Genomic DNA, 26,596 nt, shown 5'->3' with positions numbered 1-26,596 from the left:
TGAAAAGGCCCATTTTGTATTTATTAAATAAACAAGTTTTAAATACACCATATGAAAACCACACATACACTTGTCTAAACTAAAAATCTCCATGAATTTGATAAACCGCATAGATTTGACCATTAAAAGTATCTTGGGAAAGTAGATGAATGGAAGTAATGAGATCATCATATAGCCTACGCAGTACAAACACAATATGTAACAGACATTTTAGGCTTATATATCACACAATGTCTGGATGAAATATTCTACGCAGGAATATTCTACACTGAAATCTGTTAATCTCTTCATTCCAAATGCATCTGTGGGTCTTTTCTGCTGACAACAATAAAAATACATCTTTGCTTTAATACAGGGTTTGAGCTAAACGTCAGAAGCTATCGAGTGTAATGGTTACTCTGCTGGTGTAGCTTGAGGTAGCTCCTCTCTGAAAACCTCTTCCTGCAGTGGGTACAGGCGAATGGCCTTTCTCCCGTGTGGACCTTCAGCTGCATTTTCACCTGGTTCTGGTGGGAGAACCTCTTCTCACACTGGGGGCAGCTGTAGGGTTGTGGACCCTATGGTGCCTCTTCAGACTGGATGAGTGGGAAAAGCGCATATGACACTGGGTACAGCTGAAGGGTTTCTCTCCTGTGTGGACCCTCTGGTGCCTCTTCAGGCTGCCAGCCTCAGCGAAGCGCATATCACACTGGGTACAGCTGTATGGTTTCTCTCCTGTGTGGACCCTCTGGTGGATCTCCACCTTCTGGGAGCAGCTGAAGCCTTTGTTACAGAACATGCAGAGGAACCGTTTCTCTTTACTATTGTCCGATGTTGCTCCCCCTCCCTGAGCCTGGGCCCTAGTCCTGTCGTTTGAGTTCAGCACCTGATCAAAAAGGACGCAGCCTTGTGAATCAGAAGGTCCCATCAACGCGGACACTGGGTCACGATCCTTGAACACATTAAGATTTGTCTTTAAGCTTTCCCTGTAGTCTAAGAAGTCACTAGTGTTGCCCTGCGACTGTCCTCCTAAGTGAGTCTGGTCTGCATTCCATGTCAGAGGAACGTCATCCTCCACTTTCACAGTCACCTCATCTACGACCAGACCCTCCCCTTTCTTATCTAGAGACCCTTCAGAGTATACACTACTACTGTACTGGTTCCAGTCCTCTTTCATTAGATTAGTCTGTGTATCTAAGCCCACAGGCATGTCAGCAGGTATCATCTCTGTCTCTGCTGCATATGAACAGGATGGATCATTGCCAGTCTGTAACGCATCACCTGAGTCCTGATGGGACAGAATCTTCCTCGGGCTCAGGTTCCCATGAAGTAAATTCTCTGAGCGAGGAGCAGGACAGTCCAGTCGGAATAGCCCCGTTAAAGTCTCTGTTTCTGTGTCTGTCTCTGACTTGAGGGCGGCGTTCGGCGTGCCACTGACCTCCATGATGCTGCATTGGGTCCTGGGGGGCGCTGGGGTGGTGGTGGGGTTCTCCGTGGCTACAGGGGGCGTTCCAGCTGCTCCAAGCTGGATGTCTCTGCTTTGCCCTGGGTCTCCCTCTCCTTCAGACCTCTCAAGCTTGACCCCAGGACCTGCAGCTTCTGCAGACTGACACAAAAAGAGAGGAGATTATTACCGGTACATGAGTTACATTGGATAACAATGTCCTAGGGAAGTCTCACAAGCTCCTCTATGGCAGATAAATGAGGATGTACTTGTAAGCAAGTGAATAACTGAGGGGAGCCTTTCTGAAATAAACTGGCCACATTTAATGTACTGTAATTTTGATGTAATACTATTACACTAACCTCTATCATGATAAAGGTTCCACTCCCCTCATCAACGGTGACTCGTTGGTCATCTCGCCATGTTTTGTGTCCCGCTGGCTTCACAAAGATCCTGTGGCCTCCAGTGAGATGTCCTTCCCCTGAGAGAGTGATTGGGGGAAAAGAGGTGTTTAAGTTAGGTACTGCCAATGCTCAAAGCTATATTGTACACTATTGACAGTTTTGACACAGAGTACAGTTACATACACACAATAATACAATAATGTGATTATTGTGGATAGTCAGATTTATGGAAGTTCAAGGAGAACATATAAATAAATGAAATAGCTCCCTCAAGATCATGACTTCTCTTGATCACGACATAAGTTATTTTGTCGAGATCACGAGATAATCAAAAGTACCACGCATTATCCATTCATTTGCTCAGATGCACAATAACCACTTCATCAAGAAGCCCTGTGGTTGCATTGATTGCAATGCGGTGCATTTAAGCCTTGAACAATGCCTGACGGGTGGCATTTAAGTCCTGAACAATGCCTGACAGGCAACACCGTCTCCCAGGCTGCATGTCACCCCCAAGACCACAGCCAATAGCATGCAAGGAACAATGCAGCTAACGTTTCTAGCCTTGGGAGCTAGCTAGTTAGCTAGCTACGTAGTCTTGTTAGCAACTCTGGTTGTTAGCTTGCATAACTGATATGTATATAATTATTAGCGGAAATAATGTTTTGTGGATAATATTTACATTTACAGTGGGTGAGCTCCATTCCTGAACGGCTGATCACATTCAAATTCAGCCTCAGAGGCTGATAAGTCAGGATGCTGCCTTGGAGGCGGTTTCATAGGTAAGGCTCCTTGCAGGCAGATTAGCTGTCATAGTGCTTTACGGGCAGATGCATATCTGATCCAAGGGTTGAGCTCTATTTCTGGCAGGCTGATCAGATTACATAACAGCCTCAGAGGCTGATAAATCAGGATACTGCCTTGAAGGCTGTTTGATATGTAAAGCTCCTTGCAGACAGCCTACTAGACAGCATCCTGTCTTATCAGTGCCTGAGGCAGCTAATGAATCTGATCAGCCCGCTAGGAATAGAGCCCACTCAGTCTTGATCATATATATAATACACTGACTGCTAGTCTGCCTGTAAAAGGCATCAGCAATAAAACTGCCTACAAGGTAGAATCCTGACTAATCTGCCTCAGACTGCTATTGAATCTGATCAGCCTGTCAGGAATGGAGATCACCCACTGTAAATGTAAATATTATCCATAAAACAGGAAGTGTCCCTTACAATTACAAACATCAGTTATGCATGTAAACAACCAGCATATACAGTACCAGTCAAAAGTTGATGCACCTACTTATTCCAGGGTTTTTCTTTATTTGTACTATTTTCTACATTGTAGAATAATATTGAAGACATCAACTATGAAATAAGAAAAGAGAAACGACAGGCCATCATTTCTTTAAGACATGAAGAAGGTGTGTCAATCCGGAAAATATCAAGAACTTTCTTCAAGTGCAGTCACAAAAACCATCAAGCGCCATCATAAAACTGGTTCTCATGAGGACCGCCACAGGAAAGGAAGACCAAGAGTTACCTCTGCTGCAGAGGATAAATTCATTAGAGTCATTAGAGCCCAAATAAATACTTCAGAGTTCAAGTAACAGACACATCGCAACGTTGTCTGTTCAGAGGAGACTTTGTGGATCAGGCCTTCGTGGGTGAATTGCTGCAAAGAAACCCCTACTCAAGGACACCAATAAGAAGAGACTTGCTAGGGCCAAGAAACACGAGCAATATCTGGATATCTGTCCCTTGGTCTGATGAGTCAAAATCTGAGATTTTGGTTCCAACGGCTGTGTCTTTGTGAGACACAGAGTAGGTGAACGGATCTTGGCATGTGTGGTTCCCACCGTGAAGCATGGAGGAGGTGGTGTGTGCTTTGCTGGTGACACTGTCAGTGATTTATTTAGAATTCAAGGCACACTTAACCAGCATGGTTAAGCCAGCACCCCATCTTGTTTGTGCTTAGTGGGACTATATATTTTTTTTCAACAGGACAATGGCCCAACACACCTCCAGGCTGTGTAAGTGTTATTTGAACAAGGAGGAGAGTGATGTAGTGCTGCTTCAGATGACCTGCCCTCCACAATCACCCGACTTCAACCCAATTGAGATGGTTTGGGATGAGTAGGCCTGCAGAAGGAAGGAAAAGCAGCCAACAAGTGCTCAGCATATGTAGGAACTCCTTAAAGAGTGTTGGAAAAGCATTCCAGGTGAAGCTGGTTGAGAAAATGCCAAGACTATGCAAAGCTGTCATCGAGGCAAAGGGTGGCTACTTTGAATTCTAACATATTAAATATATTTTGATTTGTTTAACACTTTCTTTGGTTACTACATGATTCCATGTGTTATTTCATAATTTGGCTTCGCTATTATTCTACAATGTAGAAAATAGTAAAAAATAAAGAAAATTAGGAATGAGTATGTGTGTCCAAATGTTTGACTGTTACTGTATAACAAGCTGTCTACCTAGCTAACAAGACTAGACAAGTTGCCTTCAAAGTATTCACACCACTTGACTTTTCCACATTTTGTTGTTACAGCCTGAATTTGAAATGGATTAAAATGTAGATATTTTTTGTCACCGGCCTACACATAATATCCCATAATGTCAAAGTGGAAGTGTTTTTCTGAAATATTTACTCATTAACAAAAATTGAAAAGCTGAAATGTCTTGAGTCATTAAGTATTCAACACCTTTGTTATGGCAAGCCTAAAAGAGTTCAGGAGTACAAATGTTCTTAACTTCTTATGGCTGGGGGCAGTATTGAGTAGCTTGAATGAATAAGGTGCCCAGAGTAAACTGCCTTCTACTCATGCCCAGTTGCTAATATATGCATATTGTTAGTAGATTTGGATTAAAAACACTCTGAAGTTTCTAAAAGGGTTTGAATGATGTCTGTGAGTATAACAGAACTCATTTGGCAGGCAAAAACCTGAGAAAAAAATCCAACCAGGAAGTGGGAAATCTGAGGTCTGTAGGTTTAACTCATTGCCTATGGAAGATAGTGGGGTATTGGTCATATTGCACTTCCTAAGGCTTCCACTAGATGTCAACAGTCTTTAGAACCTTGTTTGGTGCTTCTACTGTGAAGGAGGGGGGAATGAGGGCTCTCAGGGGTCTGCCAGAGTGCCACAAGCTGGTCACGTGAGAGTTAGACCTGCGTTCCTTCACATTTCTACAGACAAAGGAATTCTCTGGTCGGAACATTATTGAAGATTTATGTTAAAAACATCCTAAAGATTGATTATATACTTCATTTGACATGTTTCTACGAACTGTAATATGACTTTGTCTGAACTTTCGCATGGACTTGCCCGCACGTCGAGAGTTTGGATTGTGTACTGAACGGGTGAACAAAAAGGAGGTATTTGGACATCAATGATGGACTTTATGGAACAAATCAAACATTTATTGTGGAACTGGGATTCCTGGGAGTGCATTCTGATAAAGATCATCAAAGATAAGTGAATATTTATAATGCTATTCTGACAGCTGTTGACTCCACAACATGGCAGATATCTTTATGGCTTGTTCGGGCTCTGAGCACTGTACTCAGATTGTAGCATGGTGTGCTTTTTCTGTAAAGTTTTTTTGAAATCTGACACAGTGGTTGCATTAAGGAGAAGTTGATCTAAAGTTCCATGAATAACTTGTATTTTCATCAACATTTATGATGAGTATTTCTGTAAATTGATGTGGCTCTCTGCAAAATCACTGGATGTTTTGGAAGCGAAACATTACTGAACGTAACGCGCCAAAGTAAACTGAGATTTTTGGATAGAAATATGAACTTTATCGAACAAAACATACATGTATTGTGTAACATCAAGTCCTATGAGTGTCATCTGATGAAGATCAAAGGTTAGTTATTCATTTTCTCTCTATTTCTACTTTTTGTGACTCCTCTCTTTGGCTGGAAAATGGCTGTGTTTTTCTGTGAATAGGTGCAGACCTAACAATCGTTTGGTGTGCTTTCGTCGTAAAGCCTTTTTGAAATTGAACACTGTGGTGGGATTAACAACAGGTTTATCTTTAAAATGGTGTAAAATACTTGTATGTCTGAGGAATTTTAATTATGAGATTTCTGTTGTTTTGAATTTGGCGCCCTGCACTTTCACTGGCTGTTGTCATATCGATCCTGTTAATGGGATCGCAGCCATAAGAAGTTTAACAAGTAACACGTTTTTGAACATGATTTTTCAATGACTAACTCCTCTCTGTACCCCACACATACAGATAATTGTACGGTCCCTCAGTCGAGCAGTGAATTTCAAACACAGATTCAACCACAAAGACCAGAGAGGTTTTCCAATGCATTACAAAGAAGGGCACCTATTGGTAGATCAAATTAAATGAAAAAAGCAGACATTGAATATCCCTTTGAGCATGGTGAAGTTATTAATTACACTTTGGATGATGTATCAATACACCCAGTCACGACAAAGATACAGGCGTCCTTCCTTCCTAGATGCCCCAAGAGCTCTTAGCTCAAGGCAAGGGACATTTAGCTTGCTAACATTCTAACTTATAAACTGATAATAAGCTCCAAACACAAATGAAAGCATGATGTTAGCATGAAATGTACCATCCCTTAGTGTAGCAATCAACAAAAACATATGCGCTGATCCACCGTGGGCTCAGCCATACTGTCAATCTATCATCAATGCGTCCACTCCTATTTATTGTTTCTCGTGATCTCTACAAAGCAACTTTGAGATAAATAAGTTGTGATCGACATAGCGAGGGAATTATTTCTTTCTAAATCCAATCTGGACTACAGTACAGATTAATATAAGAGTTTGATTAAACATTTACATGTTTTGCAAGAACAACGCTTTCCCTAATAATCCTCTATATATGGACACATCTGATATCAGGCTACATGATGAATGCAGAAAATTGCCAATCAAAATAAAACGTTCTACCACAGGACAATGTTATTTTTGGGAAGGATCTTTGATTCAGAATTCGGCCATGAAAAGTTTGAAACATAAACTACATTCCGTTGTTCAGACCTCACGCCTCCATTACACAGACATTGCCATCGCGTTTTGGCACAACAGAAGTACATTTACTCCCATTGGAACGCAGCGTTTGCCCTCACAGCATTGCTGTTGCAGTGTTCTGTGTGGTGCATACATTGGATATCTTCAACATATGCATCATATTGTATGCATAGATTTGACAGAACTAGTAGGAACAGGTGAATGTTGAACTTTTGTTGCACACATATCCAGGATTTTTTTGGGATTGCACAATGAATAAATTTGAAAGCAGAGTTAAGCAAATTGATGCAATGACGTTGTCGGTCAGGCTTCACTTCACTTGCGCAAAAGAGGGACGCTCTCTCGGCTGGTGCTAGCACAGGGCAGATCAAATACAAAGCTGAAACTCAGATTTAGGTGTTTATATGCTCTAATAATATAAAAGATTGCTAAAAAAAACTGCTTATTTTAATTTCCGTATGATTAATTCGATTTGGACATTATGCTGATTAAGATAAACAGTGTGTTTACATGATTATTGAATAATCGGCCAACTGCCATAATCAGTTTAATAATATCGAATTATTACTGTGCATGTCAACGTACTCACTGTCTGGGATTGGCAAAGATGAAACACTACATCACTTTTGATGTACTATTTATAGATCGATTGGTTATGTTCCATGTGTCATAATGGTAAATGCAGCAAATAATCTGGTTGGAATATGATGGTGTCTTTGCAAAATAGCTAAATAAATCAGTGGAATTATAGCATACTATCCAAAAATGGACCAAGACCCAATTCTGGTTAACACATCTGAATTCACACATGCGCAGACGGAAAGGGTCGATAGGCCCCGCAGCCTCAGCTTCCTGTAAAATGTACCTCTTGCAATTCCTCTGTATCGGTCGAGGATCTTGACATTACTGGGAAGGACACGCTCCTGTGCCACCTTCAGTTCCAATAGTTGTAGTTTCCTCCGCAATGTCCTGTTTTCTTTCTGGCTTTGAGTTACTTCCAAACGAAGCACTGCATAGTCGTCATCTACGAGTTTACAAATCTCTGCCACGGCTGCATTCGCTAGCACCTCCATAATGGAGGCTATTTGAGTGTGAAACACCATACAATTAGCCATTGTTAGCAACTATCTAGCGTTACCTAGATAACATATCAACCAAGTCCCATCTCCAACGCGAATTATGGGGTAAGTATGTGATGCTGTGCAGTGAAATGGTGTTAATAAACGTCTAAATAATAACACAAAACTCTGACGTGGATAATGTTCTCGGTCAGTTCTCTTCTTTGGTATTACGGCGGTTTGTAAAAAATTATTAGAGGTGCATACCGCCACCTACCGTACAGGGTGGTAACCCATAGGGAAACAATATACATTTTAGGAAAGGGGGGGACGACATAGTACAAAAACACAAAAATAGACCCATAAAAAAATACTTAATGTTCTTTGGCATGCAGATCACTGACAACCGGAAATGGTCAATCCACACACAGTGTGGTGTTGCACCTCTTCAACCTCATGAGGCAGGCCCCTATGATGCACCATTGAGAGCATCCTGTCAGGTTCTATCTCCGCCTGGTATGGCAATTGCACCGTCCGCAACCGCAGGGCTCTCTAGAAGGTGGTGCGGTTAGCCCCTCTCATCACCAGGGGCACACTGCCTGCCCTCCAGAACATCTACAGCACACGGTGTCACAGGAAGGCCAAGAAGAGCATCAAGGACCTCAGCCACCCAAGCCACGGCCTGTTCACCAGCTACCATCTAAATGGTGTAGACAGTACAGATGCATCAAAGCTGGGACCGAGAGACTGAAAAACAGCTTCCATCTCCAGGCCATCCGACTGTTAAATAGTCACCAAAGGGTATGGTTAAATGAAAAAGGTATTCACACTGTTCTTTGAAATAGGGTAGTGCTTATTACATTACACATCAAAACTCCTATGAAAAGTTTCTTTAAAGCTGAGAGCAGACTGGTTTAGAGAGAACAGTGTTAGCAAGAATAGAGTAGAAAACAATAGAATGACTTTATTCCATCTCCATCACCTCCAGTAAGGTAAATATTAAACTGTCCTTGTTCTAGCCTAGGTTTACTGTCTCTCTAAAAACAGGTATTTACAAGCCTGTTTCAAATGACAAGTTACCAAAGGGTTAATGTGGGGTATGTGGTTGATTACCCTCTTAACTCGAGACACTTCACATGATAACTATCTCAGACATACCCTGTGTGTATCTCAAGCTACACTGCTACGATTTCTCCCGGTTGTGGACACTCCTATGTCTGGTAAGGTTACACAGGAAGGAGAAGCTCTTGTAACATAGTTTGCACTTGAAGGGCCTCTCCTTGATGTGAACAGTCTGGTGCTCCCTCAAATAGTTTGCCTTAACGAAGCGCTTCCCACATGTTGAGCAGGTGTACGGCTTGTCTGCGTCTGTCCTAATGCTCGGCCTCCCATGTTATGACCCAATGACAACAGATGAGGTAGAAACTGGAGTCTTTCAGCTCCGTCCTTGACCTCTAGCCATTGTTTGGGTGTTGTTGGGATTGTGTGCTGTGTTATAGGCTAGGTACCTCTTGTGGTGAATGCCCATCCTGACCCTGTCTGTATTGGTGGGGTAACCATGATGTAACTGAGGAAGGTTAGACCTAGGTCCAGGTCTTCTATTAACCCATTCACCAGGCATTAGATGAGATCCTGGAGAAGACAGACTTCCCATTGGTCTCCCACCACTCTCTGTGAAGGCTGAAGCTTAGGGTCACCTGCTCTGTTCATCATGGATACTGTGGTGTTCATATCATAGGAACATAAGGGTCTATCTCTATGAGCCCTAGGTCCTGCTTCATCCCTGCACTGAGACTGTGAAGAGAAGGGTCTGGGCTGCAGACTGGATCCCTGACTGGAGCTTCTGTCTCTGATGACCACCAGGACTGAGGTTGTTCAGTCCACTCGGGAAGGAAGAGTGAAAGGAAGAGTGAAGGCTCCTGATCCGGAGCCAGGGTTTGTGACCAGCCGCTTCAGAGGTCCAGTCTCTACCGCCAGCAACACTAGATATCAGCAGGTCCTCATTGACTGCAAACACTAATTTTACAGAAGACCATATAAAGGTTAATATAAGAAACTCTTTGCTGTACACACAAACAAAATGTTTTTAATCACAGTCAAGCCCATCTCTAACACTGTGATTCAAGTAACTAATAATACGAAGCCATTGGAGTTTCTAAAAAAATGTCCATAACTGTTTATTCAATAATTAAGTATAATGTTTTGGTTCGGTTGAGATAAGGGAAACTCAGACCCTGCAATGTACAAAAATAACCAAGTCGGTCAGCACAGAGTAAATGTTGTATTTAATTTCAACAAAATGGTCATACACATGCATAGCGTGAAGTACAGTACTTTTACTGCACAAAACAATACATGAAGAGTTGAATATCTTTTCTCAATATGATAACACTTTACTTTTTCAGTAACCAAGTGGAGCAGATTTTCTGGAACCCAACTTGCTGTTGCTAAAAATACAGAGATTTCTGCGCATGCGGGGATCTACTAGCCTTCCTTCAGTGCTGAGTAATTCTGTGACTCCACTGCCGCTTGTACACAAAACAGTTAGAACAATCAGTTATTTGTCTTTAACAGTCGTCTAGCAATGTTCTTCTTTCATCATCATTACAAACAATGGCTAAACAGGAGGCAGACTCCTGGTTATATGGCAGCATGCCTATAAAGATTATAGCATCACATCAAACGCAAATTGTTTTGTCCCAATGCAATGTGTAGACTGTCTTGTCTGAGACTATTGCTACAGCAATATCCAATACACCGGACAGAGAAAGATGTAGCCTTCAAATCTATGCAGCCTACTCAATCACTTTTTATAGCTACTGTTTACAGGCCTCCTGGGCCATATACAGCGTTCCTCATGGAGTTCCCTGAATTCCTATCGGACCTTGAAATTCTCCTGTCCTATTTGGTGTCCTGTGTGAATCTAAGTGTGCGTTCTCTCATTCTCTCTTTCTCTCTCTGAGGACCTGAGCTCTAGGACCATGCCCCAGGACTACCTGACATGATGACTCCTTGCTGTCCCCAGTCCACCTGGCCGTGCTGCTGCTCCAGTTCTGCCTTATTATTATTCGACCATGCTGGTCATTTATGAACATTTGAACATCTTGGCCATGTTCTGTTATAATCTCCACCCGGCACAGCCAGAAGAGGACTGGCCACCCCACATAGCCTGGTTCCTCTCTAGGTTTCTTCCTAGGTTTTGGCCTTTCTAGAGTTTTCCTAGCCACCGTGCTTCTACACCTGCATTGCTTGCTGTTTGGGGTTTTAGGCTGGGTTTCTGTACAGCACTTTGAGATATCAGCTGATGTACGAAGGGCTATATAAATAAATTTGATTTGAAACATAATTGGAAAGTTCATTCAAATCGCAGCTGTTCAGACATATGAGGCAAAGACCGGCTAGATTATCATATCGCTCAAATTGGTTTTGGGTCCAGAAGAGGGTGACTAAATAGAGAAACGTGAACATGAGTAAATAACACATGCGCAGAATGTAATTTGGATCCTCAGATTTGAGAAAGACCTTTCCAGAGGGGTTAAGCGGGGATGAAAACTCCATATTCGTAGCCTCTGCCTTCCTGTACATTTGGTACTCTCGCTTTGAAAGCATACTTCGGAAAAGGTTCAACATTACATTACTCATCTTCATGTCAAGTAAACATGAATTAAGGCACTATCATTTCCGCATTATAACAGCATAAGGTTGTCACCTTTCATCAGAGAATAATTTTTACAGACGCCATCACACCAACCATGCCTCATCATACTCATTCTTTCCTCAGTTCACCTCATCCAGTTCCCTACTACATCCATAACCAACAGAATTAACTACAAACATCTAGTACTATCTATCTAGTACTACATAACATGTTATACTATACATGGGCCATGTGCATTTTCTGCTGGTCTTTCCTGAGATAACTCCTCTCTGAGAAACTCATTACGTACAGGTGATTGGCCCCTCTCCCGTGTGGACCTTCAAGTGCATCTTCAGATGGTGCTGGTGGGAGAACCTTTTGTCACACTGGGGGCAGCTATTTGGTTTCTCCCCTGTGTGGACCCTTTGGTGCCTCTTCAAGCTGGACGAGTGGGAGAAACTGACCCGGCACAGGTGGCAGCTGAAAGGTTTCTCCCCTGTGTGGACTCTCTGGTGCCTCTTCAGGTGACAAGCTTCAGCAAAGCGCATCTGACAATGGGTACAGCCAAATGGTTTCTCTCCTGTGTGCATCCTCTTATGGATCTCCACCTGTTTGGGGAAACTGAAGGCTTTCCCACAGAATGAACAAGCGAAGCGCTTATCTTTGCCATTAGATCTGCTGATAGTGTTACTATTGTCATTTGTTAATGGGATTGTATAGCCATTTATTGTTGAGGGACTGACATTGTCTGAAGTCTGGTTTAACATAAGGAGAGGAGGACGAAGGTCAGGCAGTGTCTGTGTTGTTGCAGGGTCCATGTTCCAGTTGATAGATCCTATAGAAGGCAGGCTGAAGGCAGCAACTGTTAGGGGGTTAACCTGAGGCACCATCAGTCTCTCTGAATCACAACTATAGGAGCAGGACGGAGCATAGAAAGCCAAATCTGTGTCTGTTCTCTCCCGCTGCATATGGACACCTCCCCGTCCCTGTAGATCAAATCTACGCCTTGCCCTGGTCTCTGCCAGTCTGTTGTCATGGAGACTTTGTTCGGTCATTGTTCTGTGTTCGACTGTCTGTTTCTGGTTGTGGTTAACAGTGTTGTTCCCCAGCCCAGAGTTGAAGACGCTGTCCCATCCACTAACCTCCACTATGTCACCAGTAATCCTGGCCTGCTCAGTGATATCCTCCCCCAGACACTTGGCTGCACCTGTCTGGGTATGGGAATCAAAGATGGCCGCCCAGTCTCCTCTGTTAGCCTCCAGCCAACCACCTGCAGGAAGAGGTTAGAAAATAGACTTTGAGTTGTCGTCAATTACCTGGTCATGTTCATACATTAATGTGTGTTTTTGTATGTAAACATAAGTTGCATGGATTTCATTTAATGAATGAAGAAAATTCCTGTTGAAGATCTATTACTGTATGTAGGCTATATGTATTTCTCCCTTACTTGGCGCCCCCATCTTTAGTCCACTAAGCAGATCAATGCTCTCTGGTCTGTCTTGTATGGTCTCCTCTTTGACCAGCAGTAGACCAGGTTTCCCATCCTCCATGTCTACTGACTGTAAGAGATACAGAGTGAGAGGATGTTGGATCAAGAAATCTGATATGAGCACTCTGCTATGGAGCATCTTCTGATTAGGCAATGAGGGATTGCTATGAGTATTATGCAAACTTGTTGGTTGATGTGATACTATGCAAATTATGTGTTAGTTGATTTGATTACTTGACACTTTAATGGTGTGATAATTTAAAGGCATGGTCCCATACTTAAAGCAAAAATAATCAAGACCAGGGCCAGTATCCAGAGTATAAGTGCTGATCAAGGATCAGTTCCCTACCGGTCTATATAGTCTTATTCATTATGATCTGAACCTCGGCAAGACGGAGCTGCTCTTCCTCCCGGGGAAGGACTGCCCGTTCCATGATCTCGCCATCACGGTTGACAACTCCATTGTGTCCTCCTCCCAGAGCGCTAAGAACCTTGGCGTGATCCTGGACAACACCCTGTCGTTCTCAACTAACATCAAGGCGGTGGCCCGTTCCTGTAGGTTCATGCTCTACAACATCCGCAGAGTACGACCCTGCCTCACACAGGAAGCGGCGCAGGTCCTAATCCAGGCACTTGTCATCTCCCGTCTGGATTACTGCAACTCGCTGTTGGCTGGGCTCCCTGCCTGTGCCATTAAACCCCTACAACTCATCCAGAACGCCGCAGCCCGTCTGGTGTTCAACCTTCCCAAGTTCTCTCACGTCACCCCGCTCCTCCGCTCTCTCCACTGGCTTCCAGTTGAAGCTCGCATCCGCTACAAGACCATGGTGCTTGCCTACGGAGCTGTGAGGGGAACGGCACCTCAGTACCTCCAGGCTCTGATCAGGCCCTACACTCAAACAAGGGCACTGCGTTCATCCACCTCTGGCCTGCTCGCCTCCCTACCACTGAGGAAGTACAGTTCCCGCTCAGCCCAGTCAAAACTGTTCGCTGCTCTGGCCCCCCCAATGGTGGAACAAACTCCCTCACGACGCCAGGACAGCGGAGTCAATCACCACCTTCCGGAGACACCTGAAACCCCACCTCTTTAAGGAATACCTAGGATAGGATAAGTAATCCTTCTCACCCCCCCCAAAAAAAAGATTTAGATGCACTATTGTAAAGTGGCTGTTCCACTGGATGTCATAAGGTGAATGCACCAATTTGTAAGTCGCTCTGGATAAGAGCGTCTGCTAAATGACTTAAATGTAATGATCTAAAAGGCAAAACCGATTCTAGATCAGCATTGCTGCTTTTTGAAAACAGGCCCTGACCTAATACTATTCAGCCAGTAGTTCACAGTGGGCTAACCTCAGTGAGACTGTGTGTGGTCCTGTGCTGCTCAGCTGGTTGCTCTGTGGGTTCAGGAAGAGGTGTAGTCTGGTTGTCCTCTACGACCATGGTCCCCTCAGGGTTCCCCAGACCCTCCTCACATCCCTCCTCCTTCACCAGCAGCACCTCTGGACCCTCCTCCTCCTGGAAGAGAGAGGTGATGCAGATTACACAGACATACACTCCCTCAGGTACGTACACACACAGAGAAACACACTTTCAACATCCTCACTACATTTGAGTCCTATACTGCAGTTATAGAATTACTTCATTATTTTTTAACCCCATCATGTTGTGGGTAAAAAGAAATCGGCTGAAGCCTGGTAAAGATCCATTCAGTCCTGCTAGTTATAGACCTATTGCACTTACATAAAATCTCTGCAAACTAATGGAAAAGTTGATTGTGGGTAGATTGTTGTATTATCTGGAACATAGGGATCTAAGTCCATCTCAAAGTCGATTCAGAAAAATAAGGACTATCCTTCATGTATTGGTTACAATTAGTACTGCAGTGACCAAAGCTTTGGCAATGAAGGAAGTGATGTCTATTGTATATTTTGACATAGAAAAAGCATTTGATACAATGTGGAGGGAAGGGCTACTGGTTAAATTGAATGTGTGTATAGGTGAGAGAATGTACAACTGGATTATGGATTTGCTTGATCGAACCTTCCAAGTCAGGTTGGGATCGGAGTTATCAAGAGAATATGAGGTGGAAAATGGAACTCCACAGGGTAGCACCATTAGTCCCACCTTATTCACGTTGATACAGGGTATAGGGGCGGCCTTATATGCAGATAATGGTGCCATTGTAATAGATAAGGCAACGAGCTGTTTTAGCAGTAGAGGAATGATCCTTATCATGGGGTTTGAAGTTATCTGTATTCAAATCTTGTTTGCTAACAAAAAGACAAAGGAAGATGTCAGTGTTCGATTATATGGACAATAATTGAAAAGGGTCACGTAATTTAAGTATTTGGGGCTATGGTTTGATGAAAAGCTTACTTGGAGAGAGACGTCATATTACATGTATTGAGACTAAATGTAAGAAAGTATTCAATCTTATGAGGACAATAGTTGTGCATGACTGGGGGGCAGATAGGCAATCTTTTGGCCCAGAGATTGGGAAAATGGTTGATGAATATGGACTCAGGGACCTTGTTATTGGGCCATCTGTGGCAATAGGAAATGTGCCACTGTGGTTTTATACAAGAACATACAGTATGTTGATCTTAGCCTAATCCAACGGTTCCCAAACTCAGTCCTCTGGACCCCAAAGAGTGCACATTTTGTTTTTTTGCTGTAGCAATACACTAAGCTTACTGGATGACAAATTGTTTTTAAACAAGACAGAAGAAATCACTTTTTCCTACATAACATAGGTATAGCATATCCCATTATTGTATGGGACACTTAAATGTGCCTTAAGAGGCCATGCAATTCAACAAAAACATTTTAGGTCAAGAGTTCATCTGAAAAAGGAAATAGAGGAACTAACAGTAGAGATAGATAGCTATAAAAACAGTACCATAGAGGCTCAGAATTAGAGGAAAAACAAAAATAAATGGAGGTACGTATTCAAGAAAAACCAAGTGTAATATATTATAAAAATAAACTGAACTGGATGGAATATCGGGAAAAATGCACCAAATAACATTATCTTACGACATTGAAATGCTACCAAAACTGTTTGATAGAAACGTGTTACAAATAACGTCCTCATTGACTCACCAACAATATTTTAAGAGGAAGCAAAGTACTTCAAGCATATGTTTCCATTTCATGCTCCTCCATTTCCACTAAAGGAAGTTAATTGTAAGATTTGTTTTCTATTAATATTACAAAATGAACAGTTATACAGAAAGACTAATGTGAAGGCCTAATTAGAGGAAATTCTAGATGCAATTAAAGTCGCAAGTCTGGGAAAACTCCATGGCTGGATGACTTACCCGTTGAAGTATATCCCCCCAAAAAATTGATCTACTCCAAGGTCCGTTATTAACATGTTTTGACCACTCCTATAAAGACTACCAGAAACTCTACAAGAAGGTCTTATTTGACTATTACTGAAACAGGACCCAGATGGGGAATATAAAGATTGAGTCCACCTAAAAAAACTGGAGACACCTTACACTCGAGTGTTTGTGATGAGAAAAGCCTAGCAAATGCATAGCGCATAGAATTAAAAAAGGTATTGTAGGATATTATTCATCCTAATTAGACAGGTGTTTTACATGGACAATTACAATGGAAATAATATACAGTGCATTTGGAATGTATTCAGACCACGACTTTCTCCACATTTTGTTACTTTATAGCCTTTTTCTAAAATGGATTAAAATGGGTTTTTCCCCCTGGTCAATCTACACACAATAACAAAGCAAAAACGGGTTTTTAGAAAAAAAATAAGAAAAAAAACGTATCACATTTACATATGTATTCAGACCCTTTTTGCTTTGTTGAATCACCCTTGGCAGTGATTACAGCCTCGAGTCTTCCTGGTTATGACACTACAAGCCTTGCCCACCTGTATTTGGGGAGTTTCTCCCATTCTTCTCTGCAGATCCTCTCAAGTTGTCAGGTTGTATGCATCGCTGCACAGCTATTTTCAGGTCTCTCCAGAGAATGATCGGGTTGAAGTCCGGATTCTGGCTGGGCCACTCAAGGACATTCAAAGACTTGTCCCGAAGCCATTCCTGTATGGTCTTGGCTGTGTGCTTAGGGTTGTTGTCCTGTTGGACGGTGAACCTTCGCCCAAGTCTGCTGCAGGTTTTTTTTCATCAAGGATCTCTCTTTACTCTGCTCCGTTCATCTCTCCCCTCAATCCTGACTCGTCTCCCAGTCCCTGCCTCTGAAAAACATGGTGAAGCTGCCATCACCATGTTTCACCGTGGGGATGTGCAAGGTTTCCTCCAGATGTGACGCTTGACATTGAAGCCAAATAGTTCAATCTTGTTTCTCATGGTCCGAGAGTCCTTAGGTGCTTTTTGGCAAACTGTCAGTGACCATCAGGTTCTTGGTCAGCACCCTGACCAAGGCCTTTCTCCCCCGATTGCTCAGTTTTGCCGGGAAGCCAGCTCTAGGAAGAGTCTTGGTGGTTCTAAACTTCTTTCATTTAAGAATAATGGAGACCACTGTGTTCTTGGACCGTCAATGCTGCAGACATTTTTTGGTACCTTTCCCCAGATCTGTGCCTTGACAAAATCCTGTCTCGGAGCTCAACGGACAATTCCTTCGACCTCAGTGCATGTCAGAGCAAAAACCAAGCCATATCAATTGTGGGACCTTATAGAGACAGGTGTGTGCCGTTCCAAATCATGTCCAATCAATTGAATTTACCACGGGTGGACTCCAATCAAGTTGTAGAAACATCAAGGATGATCAATGGAAACAGGATACACCTGATCTCAATTGAGTCTCATAGCAAAGGGTCTGAGTACTTATGTAAATAAGGTATCGGTTTTACATTTTTAATATATGTGCAAAAACATCTAAAAACCTGTTTCGCTTTGTCATTATGGGGTATTGTGTGTAGGTTGATGGGGGGGGAAAAAACAATTTAATCGATTTTAGAATAAGGCTGTAACGTAACAAAATGTGAAAAAAATCAAGGGGTCTGAATACTTTCCAAATGCACTGTAAGACAAGTACTGGAAACAATAGAACACTATGAAAAATCGTGGGAAAAGCCTTTGATAAAGTACGACTGGAATTTATATATAAATGCCTGGACTATTTTAATTTAGGAGAATCTCTTATAAAATGGGTTAAAGCCAGTCAAGTTCTTCCACATCGATCTCAACAAACCATTGATGTATGCACCTCGCATTGTGCACGCGGGCATTGTCATGCTGAAACAGGAAAGAGCCCTCCCCAAAATGTTGCCACAAAGTTGGAAGCAAAGAATCATCTAGAATGTCAATGTATGCTGTGGCGTTAAGATTTCCCTACACTGGAACTAATAGGCCTCGCTGGAACCATGGTAAACAGCCCCAGAGCATTATTCCTCCTCCTAACTTCACAGTTGGCACTATGCATTGGGGCAAGTAGCGTTCTCCTTGCATCCACCAAACCCAGATTCATCCATCGAACTGTCAGATGGTGAAGTGTGATTCATCACTCCAGAGAACACGTTTCCACTGCTCCAGAGTCCAATGGCGGCAAGTTTTACACCACGTTATGACACAATAACTGTGAGATCTCTGAAACATGATAACAAAGATGCATTTATTGACCAATTGAGTAAAGTTAACTGGGACCCGGTACTTACATGTCTAGATATGGATTATAAAATGAGAAAAAATCAAATAAAGATTTTATTGTTGTGTGGTTTTGTTATAAATAAACAGGATAGAACTATTTGAACAAATGTTTAAGCATTGTGGATACTTTGCCTCCATGGAAAACTGCTAGAATTAAAGAACTGAACCTTGAATGAATCAGGAAATCATTAAGGCCATTCATTAAATGAAGAAATACTTATTTTCAAGAATATAACCGTACCGAAGATGAAGAGGCTCTCAATAGACACACAACCCCAAGGAACAAATCTAGTCAGATGAGGTCAAATTTGTGAAAATAGGAAGTTGTGGCAGTCACTAAACATAGCGACAGGGAAGAATGCAAATTGTAAAAGCATTGGTCTGGAGGTCAATGGGGAAATACAATTTGACAAGGAAGTGGTAGCTGATAGTTTCAATACCTTTTTCACAACAGTTGCCACACATTTGGTTGAGAAGCTACCTGATTGTACTGGAGTGTCTGGTTATGGTCAGGTTTGGACACTACAGACGTTTTTGTGAGAACCGATTTGAGAGATGTCTCATGGTCTAACAAACACTGCTGTAGCTCGGCCACCTTCCACTGCAGATACGAAAGGCTGCTATTGGCGGATGCGGTGGATTGCGACGCAGCCCATACACTAAAAATACGATGTCTCTAACTTATACAGATTTTGATGGGGATATTTTTGAATGCTAATTTAATTTCCACGCGGGCATCAACACTAGGGGTCGAGCATTTTAAGCTGCTCGGCTGGTTATCCGTTGGGAACAAAAAGAGTACTATTAATTCAACTTGGTCTGGTCCACAACATTATCCCAGACTCAGCCCCCAGGACCCTATCCAACTAGCCAGATAATAATACTCATTGTTAACATTCTATCTGGTAAGAACACATTTGTATATACTGGCGCTGTTGAATGGAACTAACTACCACAGCAACTCAGCCATGCCAATCATAACCACCTTTTTAAAAAATGTCAAAAGCTGGCTAATGAGTAACATTTTTTTTTGTCTGTATCTCTGTAATGTGTTGGTATCTGTTATTGTAGACGTATGTTTTTTTCCATGTTTTTTATTTTTTAAATGAGCCTATAATGCAAATAAGTCCCAGACTTGATTTTGCAACCCCAGTAACATTGAAAATCATATTTGTACTGTGTGTATAATGTATATATATTTTTTTACCATCAAATCAATCGGAGTTGAGGATAAGGCAATACATACAAGACCGTAAATACACAACCGCATACAGTATTTAGCCATGGAGCATGTTCTGATTGGCCAAGTGAGGGGTCAAACCTTGACACTCCTACAACTTATTTATTCATCAAAACTCAGCCCTTTTGCGCCACCACTAGCTACTGCAACCACAATTATCACTGTGAAAATAGTAAATATTTTTTAAACATAACCCTGGACCTATTGCGTTACCGCCAGGGTTTGTTATTATAGAGTCTTTAGAATGAAGTCCCATTTTGTTTTTATTAAACATAAGTGTTTAGTGTTAAGTGTTAGATACACCATATGAAAAACACACGTACACGCCTCAACAAAAAAAGTCAGCATGAACTTGATAAACTGCATTCATTTTCTCATAAAAGGTGTCTTGGGAAATTTTGTGAACATCATATATCCTACACAGTATATACACAATATGTAACAGACTTTTTAGGCTTATATATCACACAATGTCTGGATGCAGTATTCTACCCAGGAATATTCAACATTGAAATCTGTTACTCTGGTTATTCCAAATGCACCTGGGGATCTTTTCTGCTGAAAACAATAAATTAATTTTTGTCTTTAATGCAGGGGTTGATCTAAATGTGAGAAGCTATCGAGCGGAATGGTTACTTTTGATGTTATAGAGTAGAATGGTTTTTCTGATGGTGTCTCCTGAGGTAGCTCCTTTCTGAGAACCTCTCGAACGGCCTCTCTCCTGTGTGGACCTTCAGGTGGTCCTGGCGGGAGAACCTCTTCTCACACTGTGGGCAGCTGTAGGATTTCTCCCCTGTGTGGACCCTCTGTTGGTTCTCCACCTTCTGGGGGCAGCTGAAGCCTTTGTTACAGAACATGCAGAGGAACTGTTTCTCTTTACTATTGCCTGATGTGGCTCCCCCTCCCTGAGCCTGGGCTCTAGACCTGTCGTTTGAGTTCAATACCAGATCGAAAAGGACGCTGCCCTGTAAATCGGAAAACCCCATTGACGTAGACACTGGGTCGCGATCCCTGAACGCATGTAAAGAGGAGTGGGTGGCAATATTTAGATTTGTCTCTAAGCTTCCCCCGTAATCTAATAAATCTCTGCCCTGTGAGTTTCTGTCTCCTAGGTGACTTTCTGCATTCCATGTGGGAGGAACGTCACCCTCCACTTTTATAGTTACCTCATCTACAACAATAATCTCCCCTTTCTTATCTAGGCACCCTTCAGAGTATACACTACTACTGTACGGGTTCCAGTCCCCTCTAGACAGATCAGTCTGGGTCTCTTAACCCAAGGGCATGTGGCCCGGGTCCATCTCTGTAGCGTAAGAACAATAGGGATCATTACCGCCAGTGTTTAATGCATCACTATAGCCATCCTCAGAGGTATGGACCATCCTTTGGCTCTGATGAAATACCGGTAAATACTCCAAGCCGGGAGCAGGAGCACAGCCCAGTCTCCCCAAGACCAGTCTCTCTGGGTCTGATCAGTGGTCAGATCCTGTGTGTAAGAGCCTGTGTGTTAAAGTGTCTGTCTCTGACTTTGAGGACAGTGTTTGGATTTCCACTGACCTCCGTGATGCTGCGTTGGGTCCTGGGAGGTGCTGGGGCGGTGACCTCCGTGGCTACAGAGGGCTCTCCTGCCACTCCAGTCTGGATCTCTCTGCTGTGCCGTGGGTCCACCTCTCCTTCAGACCTCTCCTGCTTGACTCCAGGACCTGCAGCGTCTCCATCTGCAGACTGACACAAGAAGAGAGGAGGCTATTATCAGTACATGTGTTGAATTGGATAACAATGTCGTAGGGAATTCTCACAAGCTCCCCTATGGCAGATATATTAGGATGTAAATGTAAGCAAGTGAATAGCTGAGGAGAGCCTTTCTGTTATAAACCATCCACATTTGATTTACAAAGTAACTCATTTTTAATGCAACATTATTGCACTAACTTCTATCACGATAACGTGCTGGGTTGAGGTTCCAGTCCCCTCATCAACAGTGATTGGTTGGTCATCTCTCCATGTATTGTGTCCTGCTGGCTTCACAAAGCTCCTGTGGCCTCCAGTGAGATTTCCTTCCCCTGAGAGAGTGATTGGGGGGGAAAGAGGTGGTTAGGTTAGCTACTGTCAATGCAACGGTATATTGTACACTATAGACACTGTCTCGAATTGGCAAGGATGTAAGGTAACACTTCTCATAACTTATTGATATACTATTTATAGATTGATGTATTATGTTCCATGCATCACAATAAGTAAATAATTGAATACATAATAAGAAATGCAGTAAATCAAGAATCTGGTTAGAATTTTGTTGTGGGTCATCTTTTATATGATGCATAGGTTACAATGAGGCCACAACAAGGAATACTCTGGTTGATGCTGTTTATTACCTTCCTCCAGTAAGATATCCACACTGCTGTGTGAGTTTAGTAGCAACTAGCTAAGGGTATACCGGTTCGTTAGTATGTGTTAGAATGCTTAGCTTTGGCACAAGATAAACAGTGCTTCAATCCCGTTTCGTTAACCATCAAGCAAATGAAGACAATCACCAGACGCATTCCCACTATATATGAAATAACCATGAACAATAGTAGCCAATAGGATTACAGGGGGTGTGCCAACACACGGTGAGCCAATAGGATCTCTATGGTTTGAGTTGCAATGACTGTACAATACCTACACTATGATTTTGGCTCTTCTTTGCACAAGATAGCTAAGTAAATCAGGATAATTATTTCATACAAAAACTGACCAAGACCCACATCTGGGTGACACCTCAACATATGTGCAGAGGCGAACGGGTCGACAGGCACTGAGAAGAACCGCGACAGGCCGTGCGGCATCGGCCTGCAAAATGTACCTCTTGCCATTACTCTGTATCTGTCGACGATCTTGACACTACTGGGACGACTGGTGAGGACGCGATCTCGCATTGTCCTCTCTGCGCGCTCCCGTGACACCTTCAGTTCCAGTAGCTGTAGTTTCCTCCGCAATACCCTGTTTTCTTTCTGGCTTTGAGTTATTTCTAAACGAAACACTGCATAGTCGTCGTCTACGAGTTTACAGATCTCAGCTACAGCTGTATTCGCTAGCACCTCCATAATGGAGGCTATTTGAGTGTGAAAACCCACACAGTCAGCCATTGTTAGCAGCTAGCTAGTTTTACCTAGATAACATATCAACCAAGTCTTGTCTCCAACGTGAATTACAGACTACATGGTTTAAGTGTGTGTTATTGAACGTATAAATAACAATAAAAAAAAGCTGACGTGGAAATGGTTATTGGACTTCTTTGTTATCACGGGGTTCCACGTTTTGTTTGTGCATGCCGCCACCTACTGTACGGGAGTGTGTGGTCGACCACGTTATATTTTGTGATACAAAATTAAAAGGGGTACATTTTAATGCACCACCAACTAACATTACACCTATGTATTATTTAATGAATAAACACCACCCCATTTCACTACTTTGACCCCAACTGATCCTACAACAGGCCAACGGCCTGGGGAGGACATGACTCATTTAACATCTTGTCTCTTTTGCTGTAAAACCTTGTACACCCAAGTACTTCTCTGCAGCTGCCACCACAACAGCTATTTTCTTTGATTTACATGCCATTACCGTGGCACAGTTGATAACCATGGCAATGAACGCTAAGAAGCCAACCTTACCAAAGCACAAATTCATATCACTATGTATTGGCCTACTACTCACACCTGACCCATCATCCACTACTCTCGCCACTGCTTCGGCATATGATACCTTCTGTTCTACTCTGACCCTGACAACTTCAACCGGTCTCTCTTGCACCAGGGACTTCTGATCCCCAGCAACATGGGCACCCCCACAGTTGACACCGTTTTTCTTCACCGATACTACACATTCTATTGTCCTATGCACTCCTACACACTGTTGAAACATGACCATACGTTTGGCATCTGAAACACCTTAGTGGGTTCGGCACAAAAGCTCTCACGGGACAACTGACATGTCCTAACATGACTTTTTTCGGGTAAAGACGGCTTCAAACTCAAAAGGACAGACCGTGTCTTCTCAGTTTCACCACGCTCGCCACCGGATATGCGTCGCACCAAACGGCGGGCATCACAGACACAGAGAATCTTCCATTTCAGTTGCTCCACCTCAACGCCACCCCAGTAATCACTCCTTTCAAGTCACAGGTCTTGTCCCGAGGCCTGTGACGTGAAGCACCTGCTCCCTCCTGGCAGAAGACAAACAGAAAATCATCACAAGTCTACTTCGAGCTACCTTCACCAATTTAACAGTACCCAAATCATCCCCCCAGCTTGAGACTACATATGGGTCAGCCAAAAGGCAGGGATCCACTTTCTCCAAAAATGTCACTCCCACTGGGACCGAATCATCCTTCGCATGACCATCGGGGCGAGGTTTGGACTTGGAGGTCTTCATCACACCTGCCACCAGAGGTAACTTCAGGTTCAATTTCCGAGCCATCAGAAACAGCAGAGTACGGTTTGTACTTGGCAGCATTCTTCCTCAACACACATCTTCCCTACACTAGGCTCTTCTTCCTCCCTGTCCATAACCACATCTTTCCGTTCACCATGCTCATGCCACGCCTTCACCCACTGTATTGTTTGCAGAACCCGCACTGATGGCCTTTCTCCAATACACAACATCTGTTCCTTAGTCCAATTTATTAGTCTGGCTATCTCTGGCCTCTCCTTGCTCGCAAAATGTGGGCTACTCTGCATCTGAGAGCAGGTCTATAAGCATTCCGGTTTCCCAGATGTGACCGGAAAATTACTGTTCTGTGACTTACTGCCTTGCTTCAATGTTCTCGGTCACTGTTCACTTCTGTTTACAAAGGATCTTACTTACTGGTTTGCATCATAGCTCAAAGGGTGTCGTCGAATGAAAAAGGTATGCACACTGTTCTTTGAAGTGTGCATACTTGAAGTGTCTCCTATTCATGATCACTATCTTTCAAGCTTGGGGCGGCAGGTAGCCTAGTGGTTAGAGTATTGGACAAGTAACCGGAAGGTTGCAAGATCAAATACCTGAGCTGACAAGATAAAAAAATATGTCCTTCTGCCCCTGAACAAGGCAGTTAATCCACTGTTCCTAGGCTGTCATTGAAAATAAGAATTTGTTCTTAAATTACTTGCCTAGTAAAATAAATAAAAGCTCAGACTAGTTTAGAAAGAACAGTGTGTTAGCTAGAGTAGAAAATAATATAATTACTTTATTCCAGCTACATCACATCAGAAAGGTAAATATTAATCTGTCCTTGTTCTAACCTAGGTTTACAGTCTTTAAAAAAACAGACAAGCCTGTTTCAAATGACAAGTTAACAAAGGGTTAATGAGGGGGTATGTGGTTAATTACCCTCCTGAACAGAAGTTAAAAGGATGTACACTCCCTAGTTTTCAATCTGGAATATCAAGTACAGGTGTACTTTAGTTCATGTTTAATATTTCACCTGTCATCACAAGACCTAAAGCCTTCAGGCCATTTACTACAAACAGCTTGAGGTCAAGGACTGTTTGTAAAGACCCCATACCACAGATGATAGATAAGCGTTTGAGCTCTGGGGTTTTAATAAGAGAAACAGTTGAGGGACTTGACTTGAGCATGTTTTGGTGATTGTTGCATTGATGAACACAGTGACGTACATCAGTATAAATAAAGCCAACTTTGAGTGTGTGACTGAGAAAGTCAATTACTGAGGGGCAATGTTTGCTACAGCCATTGAGATATTCATAACCATAATACACATAATAACAGATATGGGAGATTAAAGTGGATACAGGGGAGGACGAAAAAATGTCTTTAGCTACTACATATTGCCATGGGAGGGCTATAGGGGAAAGGCCACAGTAAGGGTTGTTTTTGGACTTGTTCCCCAATGAAAGCAAGACCTCAGGTTTACATCTCAGCAGACTTGGCTTGTTATAAAGGTGTTATAAAAAAATATGGTATATTTTATGAATAGAACATAAGAAAAAACAAATTCAGAGGGTAAATATACTGAACAACAATATAAACGCAACATGTAAAGTTCTGGTCACATTTTTCATGAGCTGAAATAGAAGATCCCACAAATTTTCTATACGCACAAAAAGCTTATTTCACTCAAATGTTGTACACATATTTGTTTACATCCTGTTAGTGAGCATTTCTCCTTTGCCAAGATAATCTATCCACCTGAGAGGTGTGGCATATCAAGAAGTTGATTAAACAGAATGATCATTATAAAGGTCCACCTTGAGCTGTTGACAATAAAAGGCCACTCTAAAATGTGCAGTTTTGTCACACAACACAATGACACAGATGTCTCAAATTTTGAGTGAGTGTGCAATTGGCATGCTGACTGCAGGAATGTCCACCAGAGCTGTTGCCAGATAATTTTTTATGTAACCTTTATTTAACTTGGCAAGTCAGTTAAGAACAAATTTTTATTTACAATGACTGCCTACCCCAGCCAAATCCTAACGACCCTGGGCCAATTGTGCAACACCCTATGGGACTCCCAATCACGGCCGGTTGTGATACAGCCTGGAATTGAACCAGGGTCTGTAGTGACGTCTCCAGCACTGAGATGCAGTGCCTTAGACCGCTGCGCCACTCAGGAGCCCGGATGTTAATTTCTCTATTATAAACTGCCTCTAATGTCATTTGAAAGATTTTGCCAGTATGTCCAACCGGCCTCACAAGCGCAGATCAG

The 26,596-nt window shown here is 42.6% G+C and overlaps 3 protein-coding genes and 1 long non-coding RNA gene across 4 annotated transcripts in view; 1 reads left to right on the top strand and 3 right to left on the bottom strand.

Annotated features, from left to right (window-relative positions):
• On the bottom strand, window positions 1–8,238 carry LOC118395605 (zinc finger protein 16-like). The gene is made up of 3 exons (XM_035789467.2): window positions 7,708–8,238; window positions 1,786–1,904; window positions 1–1,585 (listed from the first exon to the last, which is right to left on the bottom strand). Exons 1-3 carry the CDS (start codon window positions 7,955–7,957, stop codon window positions 497–499), a joined length of 1,458 nt encoding a protein of 485 aa, XP_035645360.1. The 5' UTR covers window positions 7,958–8,238; the 3' UTR covers window positions 1–496.
• LOC118395624 (uncharacterized) overlaps window positions 1–26,596 on the bottom strand; it is a 180,880-nt gene that overhangs the window by 3,580 nt on the left and 150,704 nt on the right. The window lies entirely within an intron of this gene.
• On the top strand, window positions 7,904–11,008 carry LOC127908095 (uncharacterized). Its single transcript, XR_008066177.1, has 3 exons — window positions 7,904–8,026; window positions 8,296–9,942; window positions 10,864–11,008. It is a non-coding gene; the product is annotated as an uncharacterized LOC127908095 (long non-coding RNA).
• On the bottom strand, window positions 10,163–23,179 carry LOC118395636 (uncharacterized). Its single transcript, XM_052465146.1, has 6 exons — window positions 22,745–23,179; window positions 21,832–21,962; window positions 21,457–21,624; window positions 14,377–14,541; window positions 12,985–13,096; window positions 10,163–12,807 (listed from the first exon to the last, which is right to left on the bottom strand). The coding sequence occupies exons 1-6, from the start codon at window positions 23,025–23,027 to the stop codon at window positions 11,840–11,842; spliced, it is 1,827 nt and encodes a 608-aa protein (XP_052321106.1). The 5' UTR covers window positions 23,028–23,179; the 3' UTR covers window positions 10,163–11,839.

Source organism: Oncorhynchus keta, chromosome 16 (genome assembly GCF_023373465.1).
Source record: "Oncorhynchus keta strain PuntledgeMale-10-30-2019 chromosome 16, Oket_V2, whole genome shotgun sequence".
NCBI lineage: Eukaryota > Metazoa > Chordata > Actinopteri > Salmoniformes > Salmonidae > Oncorhynchus > Oncorhynchus keta.
The sequence above is the reverse complement of the archived record's forward strand: the minus strand, read 5'-3'. Positions and strand labels throughout refer to the sequence as shown.